Here is an 8707-nt window from a genome sequence, read left to right on the forward strand (position 1 = left end):
CATTGTTAAATATTAAATCTATATACTGTATGTGTATATTAATTCTTCAACTCTGCTGCCTACGTGCCTTATTGTTACTTACATAAAGCAAACCAAAGAGTTTGAGGTTGTAAATTCTATTTTGACGATTGTATACTGTGTGTGTGTGTTATGACTTATTGTTGAACAAATAAACCCTACAAATGTTCTTTTTTTTTCCCTCCCCCTCTCCGTTTTATTGCACAAAAACACAGGACTCTGTTGACAATTGACATCTTTAATTATTTTTTTTGGTGGTTTAATTATTTACAGTCCAGCTATTATTTGTCAACAAAACGATGACAACAGATAGGACACTCATCCCTTCGTCAAATACTTTTTAGAGAATTAAGACATGATTAAAAAAAAACAAAAAAAAGGAAGAATAATGCCCCATCAAACAAACAGACTCTCCTGTTTAAGAAATTTGACAAATAAATGAGATCGTGGAAAAGGAGAAAATGTTTTTTTTTTTAGAATTGCATCTTAAAAACAAAGGCACTTGCAGCATTTGGGCACAATTTTGAATAGGGTGAGTGCCTTTTTGTTGTTTTCATAACAATTGATTCATTTTTAGGATCGCAAGATTGAAAACAGGCACGGAGGAACCTACGATGACAATAAATTACTTTTAGAATGGCATGATTTAAAAAATAACTTGGCAACTATTTTAGGACATTATTAAATATAATCAGCATTTGTATCATTTGGGGGCTTTTTACAATTGATTTGTTTTACAATTGCTTGATAAAAGCGAAGGCAAGAGACATTTTTATGATTTGCTTTTCGTTGGAAGATCAAGGGCACTTTTATGGCTACTTCATTTTTTTAATAGATGGCAAAAACAAAGGCACTTTTAGGGCATTATTAAACATGGCCATTATTATTTTTAAGATTTGTTGTTGGAATTGCACGGCAAAAACAAAGATACTGGGTGTGCCACTTTTTTAAAGGACATGGTTTAATATGAGCCTTTGTACCATTTTGGGGCCTTATATGATGTTAAAAGGAAAGGCCCTTGGCAACTTTTTAGGACATTATTATGTTGAGCTTCTGTGTGACTTTTGTCAAGTTATATTTTATTTGTTTTTCCGACTACATGGCAAACCAAATAAAGGCAGCAAACGAGGAGATTATTGAACAAGACACAAAGGCACTTGGCTGCCACTACAAATGCACAAAAGCTGTTTTTTTCTTTTTTAAGGGCATTGTTAAATATAATGAGCATTTGTACCATTTTGGGGCTTTTTAAGACTCATTTGTTTTCAGAATTGCATGGCAAAAACACACATTTGGCAACCAGTAGCAGCCGCACGGAAAAAAAAAAATTGAGGCGGTATTAAATACTAACATTTGTGCCATTTGGGGGCTTTTTAGGTTTCGAGAAATGGCGTGGGCGTATAGAGGTCCCCGAAAGTGAACAAAAGTACACGTCTTGCGTGTCTGTTTTGATCTGTTTGGTTGTAACATGCTTCTGATGACATAAACGATGTTTTATTGACCTGTTTGGTGGAGCACCGTGATGCTTGTGACCGGCTTTCCAGCAGCACACATGACATACAAAGATTGAGAAGTGAAGCTTTTGGTTGAAGCAGCAATGACATGAAAAGTTGTTCTCAAAACATCTCCCACGTGGGGTTTGTTGTACTTTCACAGCATTGAGGTGTTTATGATTATACGTACCGTATATTAAAAAGAAAACAAAGAAGCACCGCGCAACAATTCAATAGGATGGATGTCTTTGTTCCTATCAGGTGTCCTTCACGGTACACCTCCTTTCGCAGCTCATCATGTGTATACAGCTTTTGGTTTGGTTGGTTTTGGGTTGGTCCAGGTCCTCTCGTAGTGCTGTGAGGAGATGAAGCGCTTAGAGGACGAGCCTTTTAGGAACCTCCCAACTGAACTCGGGCCGACCGAAGTGGCCGTAAGTGGCAGTCTGCTGGTAGATGGGCCTCTTCAGTTGAAGCTCCCTGCAGAAGAATCATTCGGGTCGTTACAAGAAAGTAAGAGACCCCGCAGCGTGCAACGTTAGCTAAGGCTAACTCAGTAGTTCTTAAAACCTTTTGGGGATACTGGAACCCACAAGTTTCATGCGCGCATTGGACACCTGGGGTCGGTATAAGACAGATGGTCAACATCTAGATGGTCTCGACTCCTCAGTACGGCACTAATATCAACTCACTTATGATAGAACCCGTACTCAGTTCTTCAAATAATCGACGCGATGTTAAGTACCGCTGGTCAAATTGTTACATCCTAACAAGGGCTGGATCAAAACTTGACCTTTGATAGTAACATATTTTTTCCCCTCATTAAGATGCAGTGAAGACCAAGAATGTTAAAGTGTAATTTTAAAGAAGTCATGACAGTCGGTGGCACTTATTGGTAGAAAAAGTAAAACCATTGTCTTTGGCGCCCTCTGATGGCAGCAATGACCATAACATGTCCTTACTGGACTCCTTTTTTACTGACCTCACGATAACTCCTGGCCTCAGGTCAAAGTTTTTGTTGACGATGTGCAGCAGCTCCGATTCGCTTTTGTTGGACGAGCCGTACGTGAACAACGAGATGGACAGAGGGTGAGCCACACCGATAGCGTAGGAGACCTGGAGGACATGCGCACGTAGCCAAAATCAAAAATACAAATGTACATATTTTGCACCTAAACCTAAAAAAAAAAAAAAAAAGTCAGGAAGCCATGCCCCCCCCCCAAAGAAACACAGCAAGTCAGCCATTTTTGTTTGCGACACCTATAACTATTGAACCAAAAGTGCAAACCATGACTTCATCGCGCTGCCTCCTACTGACTATCAAACGGTCCTAATTTGGCTTGCATTGTATACAACTAAGAATTCAAGCCTGAACGTAACCGTGGTGGTTTTGGGGGCGACGCTTACCTGCACCAAGACCCTCCTGCAGAGCTTGGCCTTGACCAGAGACTTGGCCACCCAGCGGGCGGCGTAGGCGGCCGAGCGGTCCACTTTGGAGAAGTCCTTGCCGGAGAAGGCGCCACCGCCGTGAGCTCCCCAGCCCCCGTACGTGTCCACGATGATCTTGCGGCCTGTGACGCCGGCGTCTCCCTGTAGAAGACAAAAAGAGTCAACCGAGGGGGCTCGGTGGTGGCACACGGTCCGGGGTCTCGCGGCGTCACCTGCGGGCCCCCGATGACGAAGCGGCCGCTGGGCTGCAGGTGATAAATGGTGTTGGCGTCCAGGTATTTGGCGGGGACCACTGCGTTGATCACCTGAGAAGAATGTGAATCACTTCATTAGGTACACCTGCACCATCCACAGCGCAGGTGAGAAAAACTCCTAAGCCGAAACCCGACCTTCTCCTTGAGGACTTTCTTCTGCTCCTCCAGAGAGATGCAATCGTCGTGCTGCACCGAGATAACAATGGTGTGGACTCTCTTGGGGATCACGGCGCCATCTTTCTGGTCGTAATGCACCGTCACCTGCGGGATGTACAACAAAGGTGAGCTCATCCTTTCGTTTATGACTGACACTTTTATGACTTTGTGATTGTATGAGGGATTTTATAAGCGGATAAAAGTGTGCCGGTGATCTACTACGAGCGTGTGATTGGCGATGCCACATGCCGACATAGCGTTCTTCTATTCAAGTTGATCATTCAAATTGAAATAACAAACGACTGTATATATTGAACCCGTTTGTCTGTAAAACACGTGCTTGTCGTGATTTAGGATGATTGCAGCCATTTATTTTTGTGTGTATTTTGACAATGAAAACAGTTTCTGATTTTGTTTGTACTGGACTAAGTTCACATTCAGGTCTATTGAAGCTCTGTGAAATACACTTTTTCAACATATTAATTGAAAACAACGATAAATATAACGATAAATAAATGAATGAAATAACTAATAAGGAATGTGTAGTTCAAGATCAAATGATATCATAGGGGTACTAACAGATGTGGAGTAAGCTAGCTCTAAACATAAGGATACAGAATAAAAATGGCAAAACAACACATCTATGAATAAATAAATGAAAGCCAGGACTCTAATAATATTTAATAAATAATAATAGAAAGAAGAAACATTTTAAAAAATGGATGTAGTGACAAAATGCTGGCCAATTTAGCTTAAACTATTTTAGCAATAGGAATGTTAGCTTAACCTATCACATTTCAAATTGGTTGACCAGAGCAACATTTGTTGCAAAAGACATTCCTTTTAATCATCAGCATCTCTCATGAGCATGATGTACATTATTTGATTTCAATGTTTAAATGTTGCTTTCATGTTTTTGTCATTTCGTTTGATACGCTAAGTACACCGCTATCTTGAATTATACGGTATTTTCTTATGGTATGATGGTGCTTTAATTGTGATAGTGACACGTGATGAAAGTGAGAGTGGAACTAGTATGAGGTTAATTAAGTTGGGTGAGTAGAAGTAAAATAAATAAAAGGGTAAAAACACCTGGGTTTTGGAGTCGGGACGCAGCCAAGGGATAATCCCGTTGCGTCTTAGCTCGGCCATCTTGGAGTTGAGCTTGTGGGCTAAGACGATGGTGAGCGGCATGCACTCTTCCGTCTCGTCCGTGGCATAGCCAAACATCAGACCCTTGAACGTACACAAATTGAATCCAGACAAGTTGGATGATCCGTTTTGGTTCAATGGTTTCCAGATGCCACAAGTCAACATGCAAGAAAGGGAAGTCAGAACTGTTAGCAAAGCTCCACCTGGTCTCCTGCGCCAATGTCCTCCTCCTTGCGGTCCACATGGACACCCTGAGCAATGTCCGGACTCTGCTGCTCCAGAGCCACCAGGACATTACACGTCTTGTAGTCGAAACCTGACAACGGCACAGTAAAGATGATTATTATTATTATTTTTGTTTTTTTTTTAGAGCCTTTTGCTTGTCTGTTAGCAGGCTCACATAAATGCTGGGAAATGAAAAAGCAAGTCTTGATTAGTGACATTGGCGCAGAACCACGTGACGTTCTTTGTAATGATTTATCGTATCACTCGGAATCACCTTTGTCGGAGTTGTCGTAGCCGATGTGCTTGATGGCGTCCCTCACCACCTTCTGGTAGTCCACGTTGGCGCGGGACGTGATCTCGCCACAGAGCAGCACCATGCCCGTCTTGCACACCGTCTCTGCGGAACACGTTCAACAAATACAGTCACGTAGGGCAGTTTAACATCCGTGCGTGAGTGTGTTCATTATGTTTTTGAACAGTTAATTGGGGACTCTGGAGTCCTTTCCCACATGCGAGGGCATAACTGTAAGCAAGTCCAGCGAACCCCCCAGTGTATCCCGGTTCATTGTTTGCGCCCTTGATACATCACAGGTTTTGAAGAATTGTGAGACGTGTGCTTTGAGTGTAGTAGCACGTTCTGCCACAACATGGCGGACAGCACTGAAGTCTACTGAAGGAGATGCGGCTTAACAGCAAGAAGAGGCAGAGAAGGTCCCCAATGAATACTGTATCCGCCAACATTAGCTGTTGTATGAAGGGTTATCATTCCCTCAACATATATATGCTAATTCCCGTTAGCTGGTATATGGCACGTCACATTTATATGCTAGTGTTGAGCTACTGGACTTTTGCTTGATTTATTAATGATAGTTTGGTTGGTGTTTGGATAATCAGTGTTTCATTCTCTTTCGTTTTATGGGTCAATTTCACAGCAAATTTCAACCAGGCAGCTTGAAGCAAACACGCTTTGGCTCTCGTTTGGAAAACTCTTTTCGTTTCCTCGAAGTGATGTTATATGATGACCGCCCATATCTTGACAGCGAGAAAGTAAGAAAGAAGATGCGATAAGGAATATTTATCGAGGCTTAAGTGTGTTTTGATGAGCTGAAATCTGCTTCAAAAAAATATAGGAGCGGTAAAACTACTCTGATCGTAAATCGGTCGCGGAGCCATAAACAGGTTCAATGTACTGTTGAAAAAATCACTTAAAATAACCCCGGATAGCGCGGGCATGAGCAGTGAACTGCAATGTAATAGAACACTATCACAACTATCTTGAAGAAATATCTTAAAAAAAAAAAACGCTCAGACTTCGACCCTTTGCGTTGCGGCGGTGTGGCAACGTCTGTTCAGCAGCGACTTCACAAGGTCCATCTCCTTGTCACACAAAGAAATGCAATCCGTGCATATTCCAGTGACCTCCATTCCAGATGGAATTCAGGCCAGAGTGTTCCGAGCGCTTCATTTTTACACACCACAGGCCACTTTGGCATCGGGGTCCTGCTTGAGGTGCGCGTCCAGGACGGCATCGCTGATCTGGTCGCAGATTTTGTCTGGAGGCGGGGAAGAAAACAAATCAATGAGGGATAAGGAAGTGTCGGGTCAGACAGTGCGGATCAATCAGGAGTCCACATATTTTTTGCATGTGGCCGCGGGAGAAGTTCAAAAAAAGAGGAAATGTGTGGTGCAGCGTGGCGGGACAATGGCATACTCAGCACCCTATTCATCTCCCACGCGCTTTGTGTGCACCCCCCCCCCCTCCCAACATGATGAAGCAATCCAACAGAGAGGTTACATCAGAAAAAGCATTGCCGTTTTTTTTTTGGGGGGGGGGGCACAGACAGTAAACACATCCATACTCCAAAAACATTTTTGACAAGTGTGTACTATTTTTTTTTATTACACTTAAAAAAAATCTATTCCATTTTTTTTTAATCCATGAACAGAAATTAATTTTGGGGGAGTTACTTTATTTGGAATAGTCTAAAAATATTATTTTGAATATACATACAGTACAATTATACAATGTGGTGTTTATATAGCAGCTAGGTGATCTTCACGAGTCACATAATTTTTTTTTTAAAAAAAGTAAAAAAAAAAAAAAAAAAGTCACATCAAAAAATCCGTTCAGCATCTCCAGTGCTTATGCTCGTTGCCAGGTGGGAGGTGATCTGGAGTCTGTCCCGCCTGATGAGGCTGAGTACACTTTTAACTGTTCACCATCTCCCAATTTTTTTTTTTTTTTGACCAAAATAACTAAAACAATTTAACTATGTCATTTTTGCATGATTGAAGGTGTGTGGCAAATAACACTGGTCAACAATTTTAATCAGCGACGGCTGTGTGTGCGTTTAAATATGTTTTTGACTTGATTTTAAAAAATGTCCACTTAGTTTTTTTTTTTTTTTTTACAAAAGCTATGCTGCTTCAGAAAAAATATCAATCTGTTGATGAGCCTAAACCTTAATTCATAAATTATACCAAATATATGACTATATGTACATATATAGTCAACGTTTTTATGATAATTGAAACCTGAAGTACTAGAGAAAAAATGAGGGCAAAATAATCTGCAAAAAAAAAAAAAAAATCTAGAAAAGTTATTTGCATTACTGATTTTTTTTAAATAGTCAGAATTTGTTGATTAGTGGAAATCTAAAGATTTTTTTCTCTTGCCTTGCTGTGTTTACAAAGATGATCAAAAAAGGAAACAAGTACATTATTTCAAAAATCAAGGAAAAAATGTACAATTTCAAGACATTTAATCATATTTTGGGTTATAATGCAAAGCTATGTATTATATCATTTTATATCATTTTTGTGCATTTGTGTGTGCGTGTGAACCATCTATGCTGCTGTGTTTCCAAAAACTTGAAAGAAAGAAAAAAAAATGTGAGCTCAAGTTCCACGTTATATAATGTTCGCATCCGTGAAGCGGGTCAAGGTGTTTACCCGGCTGTGTTTACTGATTATGGATGTAGCAACGTGGACTTTGACAGGATTATGACACATTGACAGGAGGAGGAGTTGCCGTAAGGAGGTGGTGCGAAGTTGGAGGGGTGAGATCCAAAAAGTTCAATGAAGGATTTTATTGAAAATTTAAAGTTACTTTTGTCATATTAAGAGGATTAAAAAAAAAAAAAACACACATTCCTAACTGTGGCTTGGGAGCCAAAATTGGCTCAGTGATTGCCACATTCAAAATATAGGCTTTTTTTTTTTTTTTTTTTTTTGGGTCATGAAGCATGCAATTTCTTTGCAAAGGGTCTAGTTTTCCAACAGTAGATGTGTTTTAGTTCCTGGAGAGATAAGCGCTAAGCTAAGTGTTCATCTTTCTTGGAATGAGCGCAGTGGCCTTCACATCTATCCATCCAACTTCTATATGGGAGATTCTGCCGACGTGCAATTAAGTTGTATTGAACTTGAAAGTTCAATCCAACTGCATTTAACCCTTTCAGGGACAGCGGTTATACTACAGTGGACAGCTTATCATGTTATCAGGTTACAGGGTGCATGAAAGGGGTTTATCACAGCTGCTTGTCTTAAAAAAAAAAAAAAAAAAAAAGATACTTAAACCATTTTTATTTGGCTTTTATGCGCTGTACATTGAAAATGAATCATTAAGTAATTTTTTTAATGTAAAAAAAAATGTGTAAGGAAATCAATTAACTGAAAACTAAGCCGACTGACGATGGATTTTTTTTTTAAAGCAGGATATAATTCCGATAATTGATGGACTGATTAAGTAAAAAAATATATATTATGAATAAAATTTGTTCTTTTTTGGTCCCTTTATCTTGCATTTTACTTTTTAATTTTTTTGTCCAATTTTTGTCATTTGTTTAACTTAACAACAGAGAAATCAACCAAAATAGATAGTTTTTTTATCCAATTAGGGCCCCACTGAAAACTATCTTTTTTTTTTTTTTTTTTAAGGTGCTCATTTTTACCTGCAAAGCCCCC

At 39.9% G+C, this 8707-nt stretch overlaps 1 protein-coding gene across 1 annotated transcript in view; it reads right to left on the reverse strand.

The window, feature by feature from the left end:
• Window positions 1-240: 240 nt before the first annotated feature.
• Window positions 241-8707, reverse strand: part of mat1a (methionine adenosyltransferase 1A) — a 9214-nt gene continuing 747 nt past the window's right edge. The window contains exons 2-10 of the mRNA XM_019859800.1: window positions 6220-6297; window positions 5019-5141; window positions 4723-4835; window positions 4460-4603; window positions 3347-3472; window positions 3170-3262; window positions 2916-3098; window positions 2491-2624; window positions 241-1988 (exon numbers count right to left, since the gene is read on the reverse strand). Of these exons, the coding sequence (XP_019715359.1) occupies window positions 1886-1988; window positions 2491-2624; window positions 2916-3098; window positions 3170-3262; window positions 3347-3472; window positions 4460-4603; window positions 4723-4835; window positions 5019-5141; window positions 6220-6297 (1097 nt within the window). The 3' untranslated portion in view covers window positions 241-1885. The remainder of the gene's footprint in view (window positions 1989-2490; window positions 2625-2915; window positions 3099-3169; window positions 3263-3346; window positions 3473-4459; window positions 4604-4722; window positions 4836-5018; window positions 5142-6219; window positions 6298-8707) is intronic.

Source organism: Hippocampus comes, unplaced genomic scaffold (genome assembly GCF_001891065.2).
Source record: "Hippocampus comes isolate QL1 unplaced genomic scaffold, H_comes_QL1_v1.1 scaffold64, whole genome shotgun sequence".
NCBI classification, from domain to species: domain Eukaryota; kingdom Metazoa; phylum Chordata; class Actinopteri; order Syngnathiformes; family Syngnathidae; genus Hippocampus; species Hippocampus comes.